Source organism: Anomaloglossus baeobatrachus, chromosome 3 (assembly GCF_048569485.1).
Source record: "Anomaloglossus baeobatrachus isolate aAnoBae1 chromosome 3, aAnoBae1.hap1, whole genome shotgun sequence".
Lineage (NCBI taxonomy): Eukaryota > Metazoa > Chordata > Amphibia > Anura > Aromobatidae > Anomaloglossus > Anomaloglossus baeobatrachus.
Genome location: NC_134355.1, coordinates 377,559,770 through 377,585,437, shown reverse-complemented (window position 1 = coordinate 377,585,437; position 25,668 = coordinate 377,559,770). Strand labels below are relative to the sequence as shown.

The following is a 25,668-nucleotide window of genomic DNA, read 5'->3' as shown; positions in this document are numbered from 1 at the left end:
ATGAATGGTTTGCATCTAGATGTGAACCCTTTGTATTTACTTTCATGGAGTCTTCTCTTTACAGTTGACTTAGAGACAGATACACCTACTTCACTGAGAGTGTTCTGGACTTCAGTTGATGTTGTGAACGGGTTCTTCTTCACCAAAGAAAGTATGCGGTGATCATCCACCACTGTTGTCATCCGTGGACGCCCAGGCCTTTTTGAGTTCCCAAGCTCACCAGTCAATTCCTTTTTTCTCAGAATGTACCCGACTGTTGATTTTGCTACTCCAAGCATGTCTGCTATCTCTCTGATGGATTTTTTCTTTTTTTTCAGCCTCAGGATGTTCTGCTTCACCTCAATTGAGAGTTCCTTAGACCACATGTTGTCTGGTCACAGCAACAGCTTCCAAATGCAAAACCACACACCTGTAATCAACCCCAGACCTTTTAACTACTTCATTGATTACAGGTTAACGAGGGAGATGCCTTCAGAGTTAATTGCAGCCCTTAGAGTCCCTTGTCCAATTACTTTTGGTCCCTTGAAAAAGAGGAGGCTATGCATTACAGAGCTATGATTCCTAAACCCTTTCTCCGATTTGGATGTGAAAACTCTCATATTGCAGCTGGGAGTGTGCACTTTCAGCCCATATTATATATATAATTGTATTTCTGAACATGTTTTTGTAAACAGCTAAAATAACAAAACTTGTGTCACTGTCCAAATATTTCTGGACCTAACTGTATATATATATATATATATATATATATATATATATATATATATATATATATATATATATATATATATATATATATATACACAATCTCCCTCTGTAGTGCAAGAGTTAAATCACTGCGGTCTTACAGTGAGGAAAATAAGTATTTGATATACAGCTGATTCTGTAGGTTTCCCCTTACAAAGAATGGAGGGGTCTCTAATTGTACACTTCAACTGTGACAGACAGAATTGCTAACACAAAGATAAAATCCAATTGTAATATTTTTAAATAATTAATTTGCATTTTATTGCATGAAATAAGTATTTGATACAATAGATAAAAAAACCCTTTGTTTGCCATTACAGAGGTCAGACGTTTCCTGTAGTTCTTGACCCAGTTTGTACATGTGGCGCCCCTGAAGCTCCAGTCACCACAGAGTATTACACCTTATTTTAGGTGTGATATTCGCCTCGGGTAAGGAGGGGATTAATCACCGGTGTTCCACATTCACACCTTACATAAAGCTTAGGAGCCTTCTCACTGGGGCGCTGGACTAGGGTATGCAGGGGGTTGGCTAACACAAAGCTTGGAACTGTTCTGGTCACTAGGACAACCACCTGGGGGTGTAGATTCCACTTGGGGTAGAAATAGGAGCAAACTCACGCAATCACTAGTTATTTGACCCAGGACACCAGTTCTGGGACACGACACCACCACTTTCTTCTCTTCACTGGGCCTGCGGCTTGGTGCGGAGCACTCAGCCCAGGTTCTTCATGGCTGAAAGGGCAACTCTGAAAAAGGACTTTCTTCTTTCAAACACCGGTGACGTCTTCTAACTTATCCGAGGTCGACGGGGCACATCACAGCGGGTGACCGGTACTACCAGGGCGAGCGGCACAAAGAGTGAGTAAAGACACCTGGAACTGCAGCACCTGACTCAGACTCTTATTACCGGCGCCGGCGCCCCTCGCTTTGGTGCTCAAAGCCATCGCCATCACTAATCCCCTCATCATCCTCCCTGGGGCTCAGTTGGCCTATGGGGAGCGACACCATCTCTGCTTCTATTACCATCCACCCCGGAGGACAGCGGCAGCTAATCACTGGCCGCGTACCACAGGTGGCATCATGACAATCTTCCTACTACAACCCCCATAATCCTCCCTCCTTATTGGTGTACTCCTCAGGGCACGAAGCTGGGCAGGCCACCGCGACATCCCAGATCATCACACCGGCCCGGCGACGAGTAACTCAGGTACGAGACCCCGTGCCTGATTCTCCCTGCCCCCTGGGTGTAGCACCTCGGGGGCAGGAATTTTGACCCACTCCTACATACAGATCTGCAGCAGATCTTTCAGGTTTCAGAGCGGTCAGTGGGCAACATTGAGTTTCAGCTACCTCCAAAGATTTTCTATTGGGTTCAGAGCTAGAGACTGGCTAGGCAACTCCAGGACCTTAAAAAGCTTCTTACAGAGCTACTCATTAGTTGCCTTTCCTGTGTCTTTCGGTTCATTGTCATACTGGAAAACCCAGTCATGACCCATCTTCAATGCTTTGACTGAAAGAAGGAGGTTGTTGGCCCTCCATCCTGCCACCCATCCTCCTTCCAATACGATGCAGTCATTCTGTCCCCTTTGCAGAAAAGCATCCCCAAAGTATGATGTTTTCACCCCCATGCTTCACAGTTGGAATGGTGTTCTTGAGGTTGTACTCCTTTTTCTTCCTCAAAACATGGCACGTGGAGTTGATAGCAAAAAGTTCTATTTTGGTCTCATCTGACCATATGATCTTGTCCCATGAATTCTCTGAATCATCCAGATGGGCATTGGCAAATTTCAAACAAGCCTGGGCATATGCTGGTGTGAGCAGGAGAACTTTGGATGCCCTGAAGGATTTTAATTTATGACGACGTAGTGTGTTACTAATGGTAATCTTTTAGACTGTGGTCCCAGCTCGCCTCAGGTCATTGACCAGGTCCTCCAGTGTACTTCTGGGCTAATTCCTGACCTTTCTCAGAATCATCCTTACCCCACGAGGAGAGAACGTGCATGGAGTCCCAGACCAAGTAAGATTGACAGTTATCTTGTATTTCTTCCATTTTCTAATAATTGCACCAACAGTTGTTTCCTCCTCACTAATCTGCTTGCCTATTGTTCTGTTGCTCATCCCAGCTTTGTGCAGGTCTACAATTTTTTCCCTGGTGTCCTTACACAGATCTTTGTTCTTGGCCATGGTGGAGAGGTTGGAGTGTGATTGGTTGAGTGTGTGGACAGGTTTCTTTTATACAGATAACGATTTCAAACAGGTGCAATTAATACAATGAGTGCAGAGTAGGAGGGCTCCTTAAAAAAAAAATAACAGGTCTGTGAGAGCCAGAATTATTGCTGGTTGATAGACAATCAAATACTTATTTCATGCAATAAAATGCAAATTAATTATTTAAAAATCATGCAATTGGATTTTCTGGATTTTTTTTTATTCTGTGTGTCACGGTTTAAGTGTACATGCAATAAAAATTACAGACTTCCCCATTCTTTGTAGGTGGTAAAACCTGCAAAATCGTCAGTACTTATTTTCCTCACTGTATATGATATCTGAGAGGCATTGGCAGATTGATCAGTCTGGTACTGTTGGGCTTTTGCATCTAGTATTACTAGTGTTTTATCTTCCAGATGAAGTCCCGGCATCTGTGGCAGGCACTTAGGCTGTTTCTATAGCTGACACTTTAGTGACCATTGATGGCATGTTACTATGTATCTGAAATGGGTCACACCTCGCCATGTTTTTTTCTATCTAAATTGTAGTAGTAATTAAGGAAAAATGTCAAAATTATTTTTTTTTTTAAGGCTGCCTTATTATGGTTATGGGGGCTTTTTAAAAAAAATGTTTGTTTCCTGGAAAATTCTTTAATTATTTTTTTGTGTTTCTGTTAAATTTATTTTTAGTGGTACATTTATTTACTCTATTTATTCTATCTTCTCCATATAGGTTTCAGAATCAGTTAATTTCAATTGCCAAAGCAGCAAAAAAAGAAATGGATTTGGAAATTAAAATGAGAAAGGTGGAAGAAGAATGGAGTGAGCAGGTATATAAACATTTAACTTAACTACTTCACCACAGGGGGCGATTTTCCATTTTTCATTTTTTTTTCTCCCCTATAGGTTCAAATCCTATGTGAAGATTGATCTTCTTATATTAGTATTTTCTCCTGGGTTCTCTGGTTTCTTTCCAGATTCTATAGTGAAGTCTCACGTCAAATATAGACATGTTAAATTTGTTTCCCCATTTAAATGGTTCATACTAGTTTTAAACAAAAAAATAGACAACTTTCACCACTGCACCACAGTTCCCATTGCCATGCTGACTCGGCCAATGCTCGTCTGCTTCCTGGACGCACCAGGCATAGCAGAAAATACCAGTTGTGCCCAGTGATTGGCTGAGCAGACCCATCCTACTCTTTCTTTTTATGCAGGGCATTGGTGAACCAATGAGCAAGTGTTACTTTTTTATTTATTTATTTTTTGCTAAACCAGCCTAAGCTCTTTATAGGGGTACTCTGAAAAATGTAATCAAAATAAGTAAAGTACATTTAAATATTACAAATTTTACTAAATACCTTTATTTAGCAAAACAGATATCAAAAAGGTAATCTTAAATTGTCCTGTCAGGTTCGGTGAACAAAGGAATGTGCGTTCACAATACCTGACAGAATCCTGCCCTCACCCGATGTCTGTCTCCAGCAGACGTCTTTACGCAGCCCGGGATGGCTGGGAAACTACTGGGAGCTGACATATTTCAAATCCTGATCTTGCACTAACTAAAGATTACCATTTTGCTACCTAAAGGTATTTAGTAAACTTTGTAATATTTAAATGTACTTTATGTTATTTATTTTTATTATATTTCTTAAAGTACCCTTTAATTGAGGGAATGCATTTAAAGTGTCTATATTTTACATTAAATTTGAATTTAGAATGTGGCATTAACATATGGGGAACAAACAATTCACAGTAATAATTCACAGTAGTACCCACCATGCCTCAATATTGTAGCTATGCCACCTTGTGTGCCTCCAGATAGTAACAGTGCCACCTGTGTGCCTCTATATAGCAACAGTGCCTCCTTTGTACCTATATATAGCCTGAAATAGTGCCTCCATTGTGCCTCCATATTGTAATAGTGCCTTCCTCTTGTGCCTTCATACAGTAATACTTCCTTGGTTTCTCCCCATATAGTAATAGTCCTTTGATTCTGCGTATTGTGTCTCCACTGTGCCTCCATATTGTACAGATCTCCACTGTAAAAAATTATTTTATTTACTTACCATCTCATTTAAGTCTAATAATATCAGCCAATTCCAGAAAATTCTGCGTCAGAATGATTGAATATAATGACGATTCTCTTTTATGTGTAGGTCCTAAACTTCAAACCTTACAAAAACAAAGTGCTGCTGGCAAAAGACGAGTCACTACTTTTACTAGAAGAGTTAGAAGATGCCCACGTGCTTCTTGCACAGATGCTTTCTTCAAAGGAAATTGATCCCCTGAGAGAGGAAGCGACTACCTGGGCAGAGAAACTAAAACGCGTGGGGGCTATTCTGGAGCTGTGGATCGATGTACAAGAGCTGTGGCAGCATCTCGAGGAAGTGTACAATAATCCCACTATTATCCAAGTAATATATGCATGTTTCATTCTAAATGATAATTGCTCTAGAATAAATATTGATTGTAATAGCAGAACTGTCATTTCTATTTTGCTTTTCAAAATAATACTCAGCTACCAATCAACATTTTTTTTTATGTTTCAATTACAGACACAAAATGTACATATGTCACTTCCTTTCTTTTATTTTCAATAAACAGGAACTACCACGGGATGCAAGGAGATTTGCAAAAGTTAACAGACGATGGACTTTAATGATGGTTTCAGCATACAAGACAAAAAATGTCCTCCAGGTGAAGGAAATGATCATTTTTATTTTATACTCAATCATTAAGTGATAACTGTGCTTCCAACATATATTAAATGAATCAATAGTGCAAGAGCAAAGTTACGAATCTTTGTAACATCTTATTTAAAACAAAATATTTCTTTCTCCACTTATGAGCCACTTCTCTCCCCTGCCTCATGAACCTAGCATTCACTCTGAAAAGAAATAACTCCATCTTGCTCAAGTCCAGATGAACTGGCCAGATTGCACAGCATATTGAACTATGGAGCAGAGAGGAGGAAGGAGAAATGAAGTGGAGAGCAAGAAAACAGGTTCAGGGAGATGCAAAAAGGATCTTGCAGATCTTTTAAACCTAACCCCAGAGCTGGATTCACATCTACACTGCTGTGTACTTCTATATAATATCCTTCATGTTGCTGCTGTTTTTATTGGTGTGTTAAACAATGGAGAATGGGAATCCTTCTCTTTATGAGCTATGCTGTGTATAGGAGACATTATAGCAGCGAGTCTCCTCCCACCAGAGAATATTGCAATTAAATTATAGAGTCATGGAGAGGGAAAAACTTGTGAAAATACAGAATACCAGACATACTGTATAATGGCGAGAGATAATATTATATCTCATTTACACATGAAAGACAGCTTATGCTGAATAAGTACTTGAGGTATACTTTTATTTTTTTTTAATCTAAACGTAATACAGTATGCTTAGTTGAACCAAAATGATTGATAGTAAACAGATTAATCTAATGAGTCACCTTGTCTTTTTACAAAGATTAGATAATCCATTATGATTCAGTGTGATTTGTTGCCTATAATTTAGATCTAAGTTATTATTTCATAAAACATTTTTTAAATCACTGATTAAATGTCTACTGGAGAATTGAAAATAAAAGTTCTTATAGTATATGTTTAGACACCGTCTTTCCTGGGCCAATTGAGTTATCAGATTACAATAGTTCCTAGATTAATACGTACGTCATAATTGTTACTGAGCACACAGTAGAAGCTTGTCCTTTCCCAATCGGTATGAACATCAACCTCAGGGTAGGTTTCACACGAACGTTTTCTGTCCATGCAAGAAAAATGTTTGATTATTCTGATCAGACTCTGATCAGAGTTTGACCAGAATATCATCATCAGTTTTTCTCAGAGATGGAAAAAATACAAAGTTTCTTCACGTTCCTCCATTATGTCCATCTGTTGAAAGTTAGACTGCACTCGGATGTCATGCAAGTGCAGTCCAGTGTTTCCTACCTATAGACTTGCATTGCTGATTTTGAACTAATACATCGAAATCGGACATGTCATAGATTTTTAACTCAAACCACTAGGGCAGAGGAAAATATTGGACATATGCACAACCCCATAGAATAACATGGATACAAAATAATGTGGTTTTCACGGATACCACTCAACCTATATAATCAGTCATGTGCACAGCACTTGGAAATACAATTTTAGAATATAAAACAAGAAAAAGCACATGAACCATTGTTTAATAAGGGTCTGGATGAGCATTGTTTGTACAATCCTCGTGAGATCGCTATTTATTCTCTTGGCGTAACCTGTGCCCTCTCCATTACCGTAAGGCAAATAAAGATTCCCCAGCACAGGTGAGTATGAGGAAGATAGTCTTCAGAGTTTGTACATATAGAAATATGTGAGAAGGCAATTTACTAATATATTGCTTAAAGACTTCTTCGCTCTACTTCCATTTCTTTTCTTTCGTACATCCTATAATTGTATTCCAGAGAAACACCAATTCGGGTGCACCTTTTCCATGAACTCTTTTGTTCCTTCCTGCTAGAAATGTATGAACGATTTGACAAAATGGATGTTACCAATAGGGGGTGTGTTCCTTCCCAGTCTGATATTGTCGAATTATTGCTGCTAGTATGAGACTAGATAGGGATAAACCCCTTGAACCTAGCTGTCAAAGTATATAGCTTTAAAGGGATGGTTCACTACTCAGCATTAGGGGCCACATCGCTGTGAAACTCATAGGGAAGGCTTTTGTCAAATACCTTGTGTAGTACATTCTGCCCCTGAGCGGCATTATTGTGGTCCGCTCATCCCCATCAAGTGACCCCCAGGCTCCGTGACCTTTGAGATCTGGTGATATCACGTCAACTTCTAGTTGACCCGACATCACAGACGCTGACCTCAGTCTCCCTGAGTGACTGGGATGTGAGTGGAGTTTCACTGCTCATCACTGCCCAGCATCTCGCACTCTCTCTCCTTTGCTGCAGAGCGCCGCAAGCAGGAGCAATGCTGGACTGTGATGAGCGATGAAACACTGCCCACAGCCCAGTTACTCAGGCAGACTATAGCAGACTATAGCCCACCTCTGTGATGCCAGGTCAACTAGAAGTTGAAATGACCTCACCGGATCGCAGAGGGTCACGGAGCCCAGGGGTCACTTGATGGGGATGAGCGGACCGCAATAGTGCTGCTCGGAGGACACAATAGTGCTGCTCGGAGACAGAATGTACTACACAAGGTATTTGACAAAAGCCGTCCCTAGTGATGTGGACACTAATGCTGAGTAGTTAAAAGGAATAACTGAGGAATAACACAAGTTCTAAGAAAGAATATGACCTTGACAGTTTTTGAAATATCCCGAAATCTTTTTACAGCTCTTAGTTCCACAAATTTTTTTTTTCAACTTTTTAAAAAAAAACAAAATTCAGCGTTTGCAACTTTTTTGAAAAGTGGGCTGTGACAGAAGGCAGCTGGCAAATACCTTTAAATTTACACCACAAAAGTACCATAAATTACAACAGAAATGTACTCTTGCCCCTGACTGGAAAATATATCTTTTACTGATACATTGCAGTTGTTGGACATTATAAATTCATTAAGCAGTGCATGACTGTTTACCCCTTTACAACCATATAATGTAAATACACGTCATATGGTTGTAAGGGGTGAACTGTACTGCTGGCATGTGTCTACAACAACAGTAACTGGAGCTAGCTCCGACCACTGCTGTTTATTAAGATGCTGCAACAAAATCAGATTATCTGTTGGAATGCACAAGCTCCCATTAATATTCCCCCTACTGTACATATTGATCGAGGGACGCAATACTATGGCAGATGAGGCCTGTTGAAGACCTACATTGGTATGCTCTGGTTCGACTTCAATGCAGAATATCAGTTTGACTATATGCTGCAACAATTTGATATAAAGTAAAGAATATATATATATATATATATATATATATATACATATATATATATAAAAAAAATCTAAAAGTTGAATCTATAAATATGTAAATTCTTACATTAAATGCTGCAAATAACTCCTCAAGAAAAATGAATAAATCGTAAAATCTAAAATTATATTATTAAGCATGGTGTGCAAAACCAAACCTTCATATGCCTTCATCAATGGAAGAATAAATTAGTTATGATTATCAGTCAATGGCAACGGAAGTCAAATTTTTTTGAACGTCTAGATTTTTTTTCAAGGCTAAAATATAACAAAACAACTTCTAAGTTTAGTATTGCTGTAATCATATGTTGCTAGGTAATTTTTACTTCATAAAAAAACGCCGTGAAAACAAATTCCCACATTCTCCGCCACCCTCCAAAAATTGTGAAATTGTGGGGTTTTTTTTTACCATTTTCCCTGATTTCCAGTACATTATATAGCAAGTATAATACATATTTGAAAACATATGATATTTAAAACTGTAGCTTGCCCCCCCCCCCAAGAAAACAAGCTCTTATATAGCAATGTCAATGGAAGTCTAAAAATTGTGGTAGCAAAATTGAAAAATTGCCTGGCCTTGAAGGGGGTTAATGAATTTGGCACATCTTACACCGGCATACACTTCATGAAAAGTGGCGTGCCCAATGCCAGTCTTGATAAATAGGGGACTTCATGGGGAAGAGTATTAGGACTGAAACTTCATTTTATGTGAAAGCTTAATACTAGGGATAATCGAATACTTCGATTATTCGGCTTCGCAAATATTTTCCGAATATCTCGCCGCTATTCAACTATTTGATGCGCAATGTAAGTCTATGGGATGCCCGAATAGTTCCGAATAGTTGTTATTCGGGTTTCCCATAGACTTACATTGCGAATTGAATATTCGCGAATAGTCGAATAGCAGCGAGGTATGAAAATATTCGCGAGCCGAATAATCAAAGTAATCGATCATCCCTGCTTAATACATAAATAGCAATTGAACTGAACATTTCTTCAATACTCTTTTAATTAGTGCTGCTGTACAGGGGATGTTCCCAAGGAGGTTCTTCTAAGACACTTCTGCCAGGAGCTGGAGATCTGCTTTTGTGCTTTACATTCTTACCTCGGCAGAATGAGACAGACTTTCCCTCGCTTCTACTTCTTGTCAGATTTAGCTTTGATATCTGTGCTTAGCCGGCCGTATGATACCAGATATCTTCACCATCATTTAAGGTACTGTATGTTTTCTTAAAAACTGTGTATTTCTTTTTTTGTGTTTTTTTTTGTTGGGTATTTTTTTTTTTAGAAAGGAAACGTGTAAAATGTAGAGAAAAAATAAATATACTTTTGTATTAATGTGGGAAGGAGAGGGAGAGGGAGTGATCCAGCACAATTCCTCCTTGGTTTAAAACATTTAGGATCTTTATTGAAACTTCTTTAAAAACATGGTGAAGACCGAAAATAAACTTGCATAGTAAAGGCGCAATTCATGAGGGCTTTACGCGTTTCGGACTGAAAATAAAACCAACTAGTCCTTAGTCATAAGTGTCTCATGAATCCAAAGAAGCTACTGAAATAGACTTACTCATTAAGTGAGGAAAAGGGGAGGGGTGGAAAAATGTGTGGAAAAGTGTGTTAATTACCACAGGAAAAAGAGAAAAAAAAAAAAAAAAAAAAAAAGGGGGGAGAAAAATAAGAAGAAAGTTGGAGAAGGAAAGGCAGATAAATAACAGGAAATTCTTAAGCTCTATACGATTGAAACTGCTGTTCCAGGTTATAATAAACATATAAACGATGAATCACACTATATTCAGTAAATACATATTCAATTATAAACGCAAAAAAACCCTAAAAATCCAGACAACTAATTAGAAAACCGTGCAAATAAATACAATAGTGTATAAACTTATACAGGGAGAATGTATGATATATAGAATGAAAAATGCCAAATCTTTGGCTAGTGTTATGCAGGGAGGTGGGGTGGGAGAAGGAAGGGGGGGGGGGGACGGATGGGATGGGGGGAGGGGGGGGGGGAGAAGGCGAGGGATAATTCCATAATTACGGAATTATGAATTCGCCAGCTGAACCCTGGATATCGTTCATTTTATTATTTCTACTTATTTTTTATTCTTTATTTTTTATTTTTTATAATTTATTTGATCATTGGCTGCAAATTAACACATCTCTATGTGGATAACATTCATAGGGGATGTACAAGGTTGGAGGTTAAAAGCCCGAATTATTTCCCATTTATTATATTAAGGCTGTATTTTGGCATAAGGTTAGTATATTGGGGATCGCGATGATGGATATAATTAAATTATTCTCCTGCCTATTAGATATAGATTAAATATTATAATCTTTTCGTGAATATATTTTTTATTTTTTATTGTTGTCCCTCACATCCATAGCACTGATTCTATAACCGTCGATTTTGTAATGGTTACTCCCAAATTAGATATCAAGAGATGGATGAATGAATGAGAGGCTGACGAGAAAAAAGAAAAAAAAAACAAAAAACATTCTTATTAGTGATTGGGATACATGCGCAAGTATTAGAATATAGGCTTAACGGCTTTGCATACCTCCTGTATGATAAAATTGGAGTTAAATTTAAGTGATAAAAGTGGGACCAAGTCTGGAATGTAAGGCGTAACCGTAGGGTGAATCTACCAAAAAAGTGGTCATAAATATCCCCATTTGCCTGGGAAATGCTAATGCTAGGTTTCCCTGTCCCTTCATATAAAATGTATTTATAGAATAATAAGTTTATAATGTAGCATGGAGTTGACGCAAAAAATATATATATATATACCAGGACATTGATATAGATGTTAATTTCTATTTGGTGGTGAACCCAAAATTGAAATAAGGTGTCCTAGGTGAAGGAAGGGGGGGGGGAAGGGGGGGGGGGAGGGGGGGGGGGGGGGGGAGGGGGGAGGTGGGGGGACCAGGGTGGGAGGGCGACAACTAACCAATGGTACCAAATGGCACTGGAAAGCCTGAATTAATCAAGGGACATATATAATATATAATAGTTCGCAAGTTTAATATTTATAATTAACTAGGATCCGAATATGGGGATAAACACAAAAGCGATCTTAAAGAGCAGAAACATTGGTTAGTTGTCGCCCTCCCACCCTGGTCCCCCCCACCTCCCCCCTCCCCCCCCCCCCTCCCCACCCCCCCCCCCCCCCTTCCTTCACCTAGGACACCTTATTTCAATTTTGGGTTCACCACCAAATAGAAATTAACATCTATATCAATATCCTGGTATATATATATATATTTTTTGCGTCAACTCCATGCTACATTATAAACTTATTATTCTATAAATACATTTTATATGAAGGGACAGGGAAACCTAGCATTAGCATTTCCCAGGCAAATGGGGATATTTATGACCACTTTTTTGGTAGATTCACCCTACGGTTACGCCTTACATTCCAGACTTGGTCCCACTTTTATCACTTAAATTTAACTCCAATTTTATCATACAGGAGGTATGCAAAGCCGTTAAGCCTATATTCTAATACTTGCGCATGTATCCCAATCACTAATAAGAATGGTTTTTTTTTGTTTTTTTTTTCTTTTTTCTCGTCAGCCTCTCATTCATTCATCCATCTCTTGATATCTAATTTGGGAGTAACCATTACAAAATCGACGGTTATAGAATCAGTGCTATGGATGTGAGGGACAACAATAAAAAATAAAAAATATATTCACGAAAAGATTATAATATTTAATCTATATCTAATAGGCAGGAGAATAATTTAATTATATCCATCATCGCGATCCCCAATATACTAACCTTATGCCAAAATACAGCCTTAATATAATAAATGGGAAATAATTCGGGCTTTTAACCTCCAACCTTGTACATCCCCTATGAATGTTATCCACATAGAGATGTGTTAATTTGCAGCCAATGATCAAATAAATTATAAAAAATAAAAAATAAAAAATAAGTAGAAATAATAAAATGAACGATATCCAGGGTTCAGCTGGCGAATTCATAATTCCGTAATTATGGAATTATCCCTCGCCTTCTCCCCCCCCCCCCTTCCTCCTCCCCCTCCCCCCCTCCCCCATCCCATCCGTCCCCCCCCCCCTTCCTTCTCCCACCCCACCTCCCTGCATAACACTAGCCAAAGATTTGGCATTTTTCATTCTATATATCATACATTCTCCCTGTATAAGTTTATACACTATTGTATTTATTTGCACGGTTTTCTAATTAGTTGTCTGGATTTTTAGGGTTTTTTTTGCGTTTATAATTGAATATGTATTTACTGAATATAGTGTGATTCATCGTTTATATGTTTATTATAACCTGGAACAGCAGTTTCAATCGTATAGAGCTTAAGAATTTCCTGTTATTTATCTGCCTTTCCTTCTCCAACTTTCTTCTTATTTTTCTCTCCCTTTTTTTTTTTTTTTCTCTTTTTCCTGTGGTAATTAACACACTTTTCCACAACATTTTTCCACCCCTCCCCTTTTCCTCACTTAATGAGTAAGTCTATTTCAGTAGCTTCTTTGGATTCATGAGACACTATGACTAAGGACTAGTTGGTTTTATTTTCAGTCCGAAACGCGTAAAGCCCTCATGAATTGCGCCTTTACTATGCAAGTTTATTTTCGGTCTTCACCATGTTTTTAAAGAAGTTTCAATAAAGATCCTAAATGTTTTAAACCAAGGAGGAATTGTGCTGGATCACTCCCTCTCCCTCTCCTTCCCACATCTCTGCTACCGGTCAGGATAGACCGTGGGATCCTGGCACCCGCAAGGCTGAGCAGTCCGGGCAGCAGGTGAGCTGAAGACTTTTTTCGTTCATTCATTATTATTTGACTTTTGTATTAATCCCTGCGCTAATATTTATTGTTTATTTCCACTATTCGATAAAATACAGTTTGACATTAAACTTGTAACACTAACTGTACCCAAACCTTTGGATGGCAGTAAGATAATAAAGTAGGTGTGTATGTATTACACTCGCTTATATAGCGCTATCATATTCTGCAACACTTTATAGACATCATCATTAGTGATGAGCGATCTCGCCATTGCTCATTACTTGATCGAGCATCGAAATTTAAAAATGCTCCAGTTTCCCATTGATTTCCATTATACTCGATACTCAATTCATACCCAAAACCCCCAATGTTTAATCGAGTAACGAGCAGTGACAAGCACACTCGCTCACTACTAATCATCATCCCTGTCCCCATTGGGGCTCACAATCTAATTGCCCTATCAGTATGTCTTTGGAGTGTGGGAGGAAACTGGAGTACCCCGAGGAAACCCACAGAAACACGGAGAAAACTTATAAACTATTTGCCTATGTTTTCCTTGGTGGGATTTTAGCCACCATACTGCCCACCATGCTGTGTATGTGTATTAAGATAGTGTAAATACGTAAACCATATTACTATGCTACATATATAGGAAAAGAGAACATTGGTAGAGGTCCATTCACATGGATTTGAAATATTTTCAGGTAATTGCAAGATAACTCTGAGTAGTTTATTGTCTAGTAACATCCTAATTAGGATCCCATGTATTTAATTGCTATCCCTTTAATTTTATCTAAAGAGGTTGTCCACTGCTAAAACATTTATGATCTATCCTTAGGAGAGGTCATCAATGTCTGATCAGCCGGGGACTGACAACATGAACCCCCGCCAATCAGCTGTCCTCATGCCAGAAGAGACTGGATATGCTCAGATCCAGAGTTGATCCATCTTCTGATAGTGGCTAAGGCCAAGTACTGCACATCCACCTCCTATTCAAATCAACAGGAGGGGGATGTGCAGTACCCGGGCATGACTGATATGGGACGGCGGGGCAGCTTCGGGAACTGAGCACTTCTGGCTTCCAAAAACAACTCATCAGCGGGGGTGCCAGGTGTCGGGACCCCGGATGATCAGACATTGATGACCTATCCTAAGAATAGGCCATCAATGTTTAAGTAGTGGACAACCTCTTTAAATCATGGCTTACAATATGGAACTTTACAATTCTCCATCTTACTCACATTTTATACATACCATATTCTTGAATCAATAAGCGAGATCGTTACACAAATCATTAGGAGCGTTTATCTGTATATCGTCCTCATGATTATTCTATAATTGAAATATTCCACTGTTTAGGAACTTGTTTAGTGGGGTTTCCTCTATTGAAGTGCAAAAAGTCGATGAGGAGGAGGAAAGTGTGATCTCTGATGAGGAGGAAGTTGAAGCTACAGGTCCAGTTCTTGACTTTTTAAGTGTTCGATCTGGAAATGAAGGCTGGCTTTCAACAGGGCAAAGGAGCACAACACATGTCACAGACACAGAAAGTATTTTTCAAAGATCATTAAAATCTGTAAGTTACATCTAACTTTTGTTTAATTTTGCAGTCTCTGTAACTTTTATTAAAACATTTATCCAATCACTGTAAAAAATATTTGTTATGGTAAAGTGGTTTTCCCACAGAAGACAATGGAACTGATTTTTCATGCTAAATGAATGAGAATTCTGGTGTTATTTACACTAACAAACTGTCTTCCATAACCTGTATCATATTTATGATGTGTTTTAGACACTTTTTTTAGTATTTGAGCGATGGGAAAAGGATGTAATCACTTAAAAAGGGCATGTCTTGTGGGACACAAATGTACAACACAGTAACCAGAAGTATATGTCAGCATTGTGGCGCTCATTTCTGGCACACAGTAAGCCAGCTAATAGGGGATGAAAAAAATATGCTGTAGTTTTATAAGATGCATGGTATCATAAGATGCACCTCAAATTTAGAGATCAAAAAGGTAAAAAAATGAGGGTCCGTCTTATACTCCGGTGTTGTCTTACCAGAGAGGGGGGTGGTAGCGGTGGTGGAGCGGAATCACAGGAGGCAGGGGGCGATGCTGGTGGGGGCTGTGCTGGATGCGGTGGGGGTCTGTGCTGGCAGTGGTTGGACTGTGCTGGCTGTGTGGAGCAGTGGAGCGGCGGGTGTCTCAGATGCTCTGTCGGCGGCGCGGGCTTCAAAGAAAAGACACCCAGAGCGGCGCGTGATTGAGTTCTCAGCTCAATTACAAAATCTTGAGCCAACAGCTCTATCTGCAAAAGTGCCGACTCTGAGCATCATTATTTGAAGCTTAAGTATTTGGGACACCCGCCGCACCACCCTGCTCCACACAGCCACAGCAGCCTGCACAGCCAGAGAGACAGACAGCCACCTCCCGCACAGCCAGACGAACAGTTGCCAACATAGCCAGCTGGCCACCTACGCCGAAAGATAGCCAGTCGGCCGCATGCATAGCCACCCACACAGACAGCCAGCTGCACCCAGTGCCTGCGCCACTTTTTCCACCTCCCAATAAGCTATATTCGGATTTTAAGACGCACCCCCTCATTTTGCTCTCAAATTTTTGGAAGGAAAAGTACAATTTATAATCTGAAATATATGGTGTATCTAATATATCAGCATGTCTGAGTTATTAGAGGCTGCCAGGAGTGTGGCACAGCCTGATGTGATCTTGGAGTGACCTGGGATCAGAAGGTCACAGCGCACCCTGAGTTGGGGCATATTTTATTCCATCCGTAACTGAAAGGGTTACAGGTTCATTTCTATCCTGCAGTGATCTAAAAGGTAGTTGTAACCTTAGCTGCAGCCAGTCCCTTCTGCTTTAAATATCCGCCCCTCACTCCTCCCTATGCTGGGGTCTAGCTCATACCTATGCTGACCATGTGTTGTCGCTGCATAGCTGTGGTGTCATTTCTATTGCATCTGCAAAGTTTCTTACTGAAGAAACCTTGGAGTGCTTTTTGTTGTGTTTTTCTGTGATGCCCCTGGACTATCAGGTCGTCACAGGGTGCTGTACGCTCTTTCTCTTAAGTGCAGTATCAAAGTCCCTCATGGTTCTGGGTCCCTATCATGCAGTGTTGCCTCCAACAGCAAATCAAATCTTATATACACCCTGCACCACACCCACCAGGCACACCAGTGGGCGGCTTGAGCGGAATAGGGCCACCCACCTGGGGGTCAGGAAAGGGGCTGAGGAGTGTTGAGCAGTAGTGTTGAGGAGTAGTGTGAAGAGGAGTAGTAAGGAGAAGGAGGTTAGGAGTAGTGGCTCCCAGGAGAAGCTTACTAGGTTGCAGACGGTGGTCTGGACTTAGAGGAGTCGGACCCCCGGTCACAGGGGATTGAGGCTAGGTGCCTGGGACCTGTCAGAGAGGACGGTCAGCAGCCTGGTCCTATCACCATTCCGGGACCAAAGGCATGGTGGGGTACACGGACCCTAGGTCGGGGAGAAGCTTCAAACAACCCGGCAATTAGCCTGCAGAGAGCGGAGCCTTTATGGACTGTTCCCACCAGCTCCAGAATCGGAGCAATAGCGCAATGAGGGGGAAAAGGCATTCCATACAAGCGGCCCACTAAAATCCTGAGCGTGAGCCTGAGAGCAAGCTCCCACATTTAGCCATAGTGGGGAGCGGGGCCCAGCAAGTTCCAGACTACTGGGCCACTACGGTGAATTTACACTTTGTGCCAGGAGGCAGGTTACGGATCACCAGGCAGCACTGCAGGGGACGGGACCCGGACAAGCTCCCCTTGAACAGCAGCGGCACCAGAGACTTGGTTTACCCGGTTGTCAGCATCTGCTTATTGACTAAGTGAGTATCTGAGTGATTTCCCCTTCACGGCACCTAATAGCACCATCCAGAATCCCGGGGCCTACCCCTACCCATGGAGGGAACGACACCTCGTTGCCCTCTTCCATCACCCCGGTTACTTCCAACGGCAGCGGCCGGCATCCCCAGTTACCGCACACCATGGGTGGCGTCACGAACTATAACTCCCCTGTAAATATCCCCTTTTACTTTAGAGTGTGGCACCTAAGCCCCCGGGTCCTGAGACCCTCGAGCCACGGACGGACACTACCCCCAGATCCGAGCGGTTCGATCCGCTGCTGGGGCGGCACATTTCCTCACCTGATTGTCACAATATGACACCTGCAGTAACATTGTGACAGAGGCTTCATCATAAAAACAACACTTATGATGTTTTGAGTCTGTCAATGCTATTTGTACAATTAATTTATTATTATTTTGTAAGAACATTGAAATCAACACATTTATACATAGTCACCTTTATCCAATATATTGCAGGCAGGATATCAGGAAAGGAATCAAGCCATTGTATATAAGGAACCTTCCCTGAAAATCAATGCTGTGGCTGTCAAAGGATATGAAGGGGAATGTCTGCAGTTGGATGAACAGGTGATTATTACTGATCACCTATTCTTTTACCTCTTACTCGTATGGTCAAACCTGTCTTTCTGCATTACTTCTCAGTGAGCTGTTTTGTGTGTGACCGTTTGTAAGTAGCTTTTTAGATAGTGTACATTCACATATATTCCGTTCTGTTTTCATTCTACAGGTTGCTATTACTTCTAGCTTAGGGACCTGGCTAAGTAAATTGCACAGCAGCCTACGCACTTCACTGAATAACAAAATCTGTGATATCGTTGAAGACATTAATCAAGGAATGACTATAGATGAATGGACACAGAAGGTATCAGACAAAAATAATTAATGATATATAGCATCTAATACTAATAAACACATGTAATTAGTGAACTCATGCATTTTAATTGACTAATATTATTTAACGACTAATGGTCAATAAATATGTAAATAATTACACTGACATTATTTTCTTATTAATTATTAGTAAGCGAACCACTAGTGTTTAGGTGCCCATAGATAACTGTTGGACAAACACCTGTTCATGTGGTCTCTATGGGGGACTGTGCAGTAAAGGCTCCGTTACTCGCTACGATTTATCTGATGATATGTAGTCGGGGGTCACGGTTTTCATGACGCACTTCCGTCATCATTAGCTGAGAAACTGTGGAAAGAAAAGCGCAATAGGGTCTTACCCCAAAAAGGGAGGAAGATATGTAATAAAAACACACTCACCTATAATGGTTGTGCCAGTCACAACCACTATACAGGCATATATAAGATCCAGGTACAGGCAGCAGTCCCATAGTTGGCTGATAACAGAGAGTGATAGAAGAAGGGTCTTAATTCCGCGCCAAGGACTCAATGGATCCAGGAAGAGATTAATGCTTCTTTAATAACATGCACAAGTCTACGCGTTTCTGGAGACACAGCTCCCTTCATCAGGACATTGGCAAGAGAACATCAAATCTGGGATTTGATGTTCTCTTGCCAATGTCCTGATGAAGGGAGCTGTGTCTCCAGAAACGCGTAGACTTGTGCATGTTATTAAAGAAGCATTAATCTCTTCCTGGATCCATTGAGTCCTTGGCGCGGAATTAAGACCCTTCTTCTATCACTCTCTGTCATCATTAGCGACGTCGTTGAGTGTGACACCTACGTGCGACGCCGAACGATCGCAAATAGGGTGAAAATCGTTGATCGTTGACACGTTGTTCAGTTTCAAAATATTGTTTGTCATTTGGAACGCAGCAGACATATTGTTACGTTTGACACCCTGCCAACGACGAACAACATCCACACGACCGCCTTGGTCAAACAATATCTCGCTGAATGATGTAGCGTCGTTTGTGAGATGTGTACGCGTGACCGCTACTAAACGACCTATGAGCGATCTCGGCAAATCGTTGCAACGATCTGGGCGTGGTACATCGTTAACGAGATCGCTAGCGATGTCGCTGTGTGTAACGGGGCCTTAAGTTGCTGCCAGACTCATCTGGCATTGAGTTATTTGCCTACAGAACAAAACGATAAAGCGATTAAGTTGAAACCATCTGATCTTCCCCTTTTTCACCCAACATCATCTGCTGGGGAAAGTTGAGAAGTCCCAACACGTTAGATGACTCTTCCAACAGATTTTTATTTAATGTGTATATGATCCTTTGGCATGGGCTATGTCTAAACTTTTTAGCACATTAAGAAAAACCAATGTGAGTTTACTATGTATAGGAATGTATTGTTAAGTCTCTTAAAGCGAAGCTATGAGGAGAAAATGACCAATTAAATCATTGTTTTGTTAAATTTATGTTTAAAGGGAACCTGTCAGGTGCGATATGCACCTAGAACCACGAGCAGGGCTGGGTCCATATTTCTAATCCCTTCCTAACTGTCCCAGTATTTACTAGCATAGACAAAGAGATCTTTAGAAAAAGTATTTCTAAAGATCCTGCATGATATGCTAATGAGCGAAGGGACTAGTCCCAAGGGTGTTAGTTCCCGCACTCATTCCACTGTCTTAGCATCGTACCATGCCCACAGGGACATGCTATTCAATGCCCACTGCCCAGCGTCATCACCAGCAGTGAAACGCGTACTTGTCCGTTGCTGCAGCCTTAGGCGCCGGGCACTGCACATGATCAGGTCACTAGAGATGAGCGAACCGGTCCCGGTTCGGCTCGAGGTCGGTTCGCCGAACGGAGCTCCCGTTCGAGTTCGGTTCGTCGAACGTTCGACGAACCGAACTCGAACCGCATAGGAAACAATGGCAGGCATTCACAAACACATAAAAAACACCTAGAAAACACCCTCAAAGGTGTCCAAAAGGTGACAAACAACTCACAACACAACACAAACACATGGGAAAGTGACAAGGACATATACTCATGCGAAAACAAAAGAGCAGGACAAGGAAAAAGAGGAGACACAGATATAGGCATGGCACGCCCTTCTAAAATCATGTAAAACACCGCAAGGTGACTCCAAGCGGAGTCTCCCTTTTTTCCAAAAATTGTGCCCCACACACACCCACCCCTTCAGTGGCAGCAGTTGTGCCCCAGTTGTACACTTCACAGCTAGATTTGCATCAAGCACATTCAAAAATACGCCATACTTAACCGTCCCCAGGATGACACCGGGGTAGGTAGCAAAGTCTTTCCTGATCCCAGCTCTGTTCATCTTGGCTCATTTTTAAAAAACACAGCAAGCAAGGGTTACTCCAAGCGGAGTCTCCCTTTTTTCCAAAAATTGTGCCCCACACACACCCACCCCTTCAGTGGCAGCAGTTGTGCCCCAGTTGTACACTTCACAGCTAGATTTGCATCAAGCACATTCAAAAATACGCCATACTTAACCGTCCCCAGGATGACTCCAGGGTAGGTAGCAAAGTCTTTCCTGATCCCAGCTCTGTTCATCTTGGATCATTTTTAAAAACAATGTAAGTAAGGGTTACTCCAAGCGGAGTCTCCCTTTTTTTCCAAAAATTGTGCCCCACACACACCCACCCCTTCAGTGGCAGCAGTTATGCCCCAGTTGTACACTTCACAGCTAGATTTGCATCAAGCACATTCAAAAATACGCCATACTTAACCGTCCCCAGGATGACTCCAGGGTAGGTAGCAAAGTCTTTCCTGATCCCAGCTCTGTTCATCTTGGATCATTTTTAAAAACAATGTAAGTAAGGGTTACTCCAAGCGGAGTCTCCCTTTTTTTCCAAAAATTGTGCCCCACACACACCCACCCCATCAGTGGCAGCAGTTGTGCCCCAGTTGTACACTTCACAGCTAGATTTGCATCAAGCACATTCAAAAATACGCCATACTTAACCGTCCCCAGGATGACACCGGGGTAGGTAGCAAAGTCTTTCCTGATCCCAGCTCTGTTCATCTTGGCTCCTTTTAAAAAACCCAGCAAGCAAGGGTTACTCCAAGCGGAGTCTCCCTTTTTTCCAAAAATTGTGCCCCACACACACCCACCCCTTTCAGTGGCAGCACTTGTGCCCTAGTTGCAAACAGGATGTTTTGATTTGCATCAAGCACATTCCAAATCCACAAGCATTTACTCTCCCCAGGATGACACAGGGGTAGTAAATTCCTTCTGGATCCATGACTTGTTCATTTTGATGAACATCAGTCTGTCCACATTGTCACTGGACAGACGCGTGCGCTTATCTGTCAGCACACACCCAGCAGCACTGAAGACACGTTCAGAGACAACGCTGGCAGCTGGACACGACAAAATCTCCAAGGCGCAACTGGATAGCTCTGGCCATTTTTCTAGATTTGAAGCCCAAAATGAGCAAGGCTCCATTTGCAAAGTCATGGCATCGATGTTCATTTGGAGATACTCCTGTATCATCCTCTCCAGCCGTTGACTATGTGTCAGACTTGTTGTCTCTGGTGGCCTTGCAAAGGAGGGTCTAAAGAAATTATGAAAAGATTCCATAAAATTGCTGTTACCAGCACCAGATACGGTCCTACTGGTACGGGTAGACTGTTGAAGATGACGAGACCGTCCCATGTTTGGCAAGTTACAACTGGGAGAATCACTCCCTGCACCTGCACGGTTGTTTGGTGGAAAAGCCGAGCTAAGATCGAGTAACAGCTTCTGCTGATACTCCTGCATACGTGCGTCCCTTTCTATGGCTGAAATTATGTCACAAAATTTGGACTTGTACCGGGGATCTAATAGTGTGGCAATCCAGTAGTCATCATCACTTCTAATTTTGACAATACGCGTGTCATGTTGTAGGTAGTGCAGCAAGAAGGCGCTCATGTGTCTTGCGCAGCCATGCGGACCAAGTCCACGCTGTGTTTGTGGCATAGAGGTGCTAATCGTTCTTTCTTCCTCTGACATCTCCCTCCAACCTCTTTCAACAGAAATTTGACCAAGGTCTCCCTCATCCGCTGAGTCTTCCATGTCCATGGACAGTTCATCCTCCATTTCTTCATGTTGTCCTGCACCTTCCTCAACATTTAGCCTGCTACCATGCGCCCTTGTTGATCCCTGTCCCCCATGGTCCCATGCCTGCCGCGTTGGTGATGATGAACGTCTGGACCTTGGTAATGTTGTTGTCCCTTGCGCATATGAATCCTCCTGTAGTTCCTCCCCTTCCTGTTGTCCCACCCCCTGACTCCGAATAGTGTTTAGCGTGTGCTCCAGCATGTAAATGACTGGAATTGTCATGCTGATAATGACATTGTCAGCGCTAAACATATTCGTCGCCATGTCGAAACTGTGCAGAAGGGTGCATAGGTCCTTGATATGAGACCACTCCATCAGGGTGATCTGCCCCACCTCTGCATCTCGTTGGCCCAGGCTATACGTCATGACGTATTGCACCAGGGCTCGGCGGTGCTGCCACAGTCGCTGTAACATGTGGAGAGTTGAATTCCAGCGTGTCGCCACATCGCATTTCAGGCGATGAACCGGCAGGCCGAAAGACTTCTGGAGCGATGCAAGTCGCTCAGCTGCGGCGCTTGAACGGCGGAAGTGAGCAGACAGTTTTCGTGCCCTGTTCAGAAGGCCATCTAGGCCGGGATAGTGTGTTAAAAATTGCTGGACAACAAGGTTCAACACGTGAGCCATACAAGGCACATGTGTCACCTTGCCCAGGCGAAGGGCCGCACCCAGGTTTGCAGCATTGTCGCACACGGCCTTACCAGGCTGCAGGTTGAGCGGAGACAACCATTTATTAAACTCGGACCGCAGAGCTGACCACAACTCCTCAGCTGTGTGACTCTTATTCCCAAGACATGTCAAGCTAAAGACCGCCTGATGCCGTTGCGCTCTGCTGCCAGCATAGTAATGAGGCATGCGTGATTCCTTCTGCGCAGTGAGAACGCTGGTGGCCTGACCAGGCAGGCTTGGGGCGGAGGTGGAGGACCTAGATGAGGTGGAGGAGGCAGAAGCAGTGGCGGAACTTGGACAGACAGAGGATTGACACACAAGTCGTGGGGACGGCAAGACTTGTGCAGCAGACCCTTCACCATCTATCACCATAGTTACCCAGTGCCCAGTCAGCGACATGTAACGTCCCTGTCCATGCTTACTGGTCCAAGTATCGGTGGTGAAATGCACCCGTTCACACACAGAGTTTCTCAAGGAAGCGGTGATGTTGTGTGCGACATGCTGGTGTAGCGCGGGCACACCTTTCTTAGAGAAGTAGTGGCGACTAGGCATCTGGTACTGGGGCACAGCGACAGACATAAGGTCTCTAAAATCCTGTGTGTCCACCAGGCGAAAAGGCAGCATTTCGGTAGCCAAGAGCTTACAGAGGGATAGAGTCAACCTCTTACCTTTGTCATGGGTCGCAGGAAGTGGCTTTTTATTTGACCACATCTGAGGGACAGAGATCTGGCTGCTGTGTGTAGACGGTGTTGAGTAGGGTGTCCCTGGAAAAATGCAGGTTTGTGAGGAAAGTGCAGGCGGAGACATGATGTTGCCTTCATCCAACGTTGGTGCTATCGATGTCTGAGAGAGCTGTACACACTCACTTGTTTCCCCTTCCAAACCAACTGATGACCTACCAAGCAAAGTGCCTGTTGCGGTTACAGTGGTGGAAGTTGTGCGTGGAAAAACAGGTGTGACAGCTGTCCCCACAGTCCTAGAAGATGAAGAGCGCGCGGATGCACTAGAAGGGGCAGGCAGTGGATGGTTTGCTCCGCTAGGCCGCATTGCAGCAAGGTGAGCTTCCCACCGGGAGATATGATATTTATTCATGTGATGATTCATGGAAGAAGTTGTCAAACTGCTGAGGTTTTGACCTCTACTAATAGAACCATGACAAATTTTACAGATCACATAATTTGGGCGATCTTTTGCTATGTCAAAAAAGGACCAGGCTAGGCAAGGCTTAGAGGGCATGCGACCTGTTGATCCACCCCGACTAGTGCTCAGAGGCAGAGTGGTGTCTGAGGATGCAGTTGTAGACGTGCTACCAGTACTCCGACTCTGTCCAGGAAGGCGCAAGGTAACGTCGTCATCAGTTGCATCCTCCTCCACCACCTCTGTTGACCTCCTCGAGTGCCTGACTGTGGGTTGACAGTAGGTGGGATCTAGAACTTCATCATCAATTGTTGTGTTTGCACTCCCCTTCCCCTCAGACCGAGCCTCTTCTTGCCCTGACCGAATATTTAAGTTGTCATCCCAATCGGGTATCTGCGTCTCATCTTCATCAGTATGTTCCTCATTGTCTATAACCACAGGTGTTACAGTTTGTGGCAAAGGGTCAACATTATGCTCAGAACCTTGGTCCTCACGGCCTGAATCAGAGTCACAAAGGTTCTGGGCATCACTGCAGACCATTTCCTGTTCTGTACTCACTGTAGCTTGGGAGCAGACCTCTGATTCCCAGGCTATAGTGTGACTGAACAGCTCTGCAGACTCAGCCATCTCAGTTCCACCATACTGTGCAGGGCTGATGGAGACTTCAGAGCTGGGAGAAAGCAAGTTTGATTGGGATGACAACTCAGAGGACTGGTGTTTTTTGGATGCGGTACTTGAAGTGGCTGAGAGGGCACTTGTTGGACCACTTGAGATCCATTCAAGCATTTTCCTTTTTTGGCCATCATCTACCTTTGTTCCTGTTGTTCGTGTCCGTAAAAAAGGGAGCACATCGGATTGTCCACGGTAAGTAGTAGACATCTTACTTTTGCTGGTAGATGGTCTATCTTCAGCAGATGATAATGGAGCTTTGCCACCTTCCCCACGGAGAAAACCTTTTTTTCCTTTTCCACCACGCCTCTTCCCCTTTCCACCAGCATCTGTCATTTTGCCACTAATGTTGATTGTTTCAAGATTATGCACTGAAAATGTGGTAGTAAAAATTGAGAGGTGGTGTAGATTGCAGCGGTGGTCTAGCTTTATTAACAGCAGAATAATAAAGAATAAATATCCCTGACAATGCAACTACGGCCCTTAAACTGGCAGCATAAATTGCTAGTATAATGGCTTAGTTATGAGTTGGAGTGTGCAATGCAGGCAGACGTGCTGCAAATGTCTTTGCACTAGTGTGACTAGACAAACGTCCAATAGCCACGTTTAGGATGCCACTAGGTACACTGAGTGTTTGCTAGTATAATGGCTTAGTTATG

General features: G+C 42.4%; 1 protein-coding gene across 1 annotated transcript in view; it reads left to right on the top strand.

The window, feature by feature from the left end:
• Positions 1-25,668, top strand: part of LOC142297246 (dynein axonemal heavy chain 5-like) — a 460,910-nt gene that overhangs the window by 185,687 nt on the left and 249,555 nt on the right. The window contains exons 35-41 of the mRNA XM_075341502.1: positions 3,688-3,784; positions 5,114-5,371; positions 5,562-5,654; positions 9,885-10,084; positions 15,005-15,218; positions 18,002-18,112; positions 18,273-18,407. Coding sequence (XP_075197617.1) covers positions 3,688-3,784; positions 5,114-5,371; positions 5,562-5,654; positions 9,885-10,084; positions 15,005-15,218; positions 18,002-18,112; positions 18,273-18,407 — 1,108 coding nt within the window. The remainder of the gene's footprint in view (positions 1-3,687; positions 3,785-5,113; positions 5,372-5,561; positions 5,655-9,884; positions 10,085-15,004; positions 15,219-18,001; positions 18,113-18,272; positions 18,408-25,668) is intronic.